Raw genomic sequence first — 352 nt, 5'->3', positions numbered from 1 at the left:
TGCTGCTGCTGCTGCTGCTGCTGCTGCTGCTGCTGCTGCTGCTGCTCTTGCTGCTGCTGTTGCTGCTGCTGCTGCTAGGGTTGCTAGTTTTCCTGTTGCCGCTGCTGGTGGTGCTGCTCAGTTGTTGCTGCTGCTGCTACTTGCACGCTTTCTACTGCTAGTGATGCTGCACCTTCTGCCGTTGCTGCTGCTGTTGTTGCTATGGCTGCTGCTGCTGTTGCTGCTGCTGCTGCTGTTGCTGCTGCTTCTGCAGGCGAGGCTGTGTCTGTTGTGTTTTCCTTGCCTACGTATGAGGTTAGAGGCTTCAAGGGGAATGAGGAGGTCTGCACTGTGGGGTGCGGCACAACAAAGC

At 57.1% G+C, this 352-nt stretch overlaps 1 protein-coding gene across 1 annotated transcript in view; it reads right to left on the bottom strand.

Moving 5' to 3' along the window:
• Positions 1–83: 83 nt before the first annotated feature.
• EMH_0100070 (uncharacterized protein) overlaps positions 84–352 on the bottom strand; it is a gene marked incomplete at both ends in the record, with an annotated part of 1,026 nt that continues 757 nt past the window's right edge. Inside the window, one exon of the mRNA XM_013494339.1 lies at positions 84–352. Within this exon, the coding sequence (XP_013349793.1) occupies positions 84–352 (269 nt within the window).

This window comes from Eimeria mitis, genomic scaffold, assembly GCF_000499745.2.
Source record: "Eimeria mitis Houghton genomic scaffold, Emh_scaff11101, whole genome shotgun sequence".
Classification (NCBI taxonomy): Eukaryota; Apicomplexa; class Conoidasida; order Eucoccidiorida; family Eimeriidae; genus Eimeria; species Eimeria mitis.
Note: the sequence above shows the minus strand (reverse complement) of the source record. Positions and strands in the feature narration are given on the sequence as shown.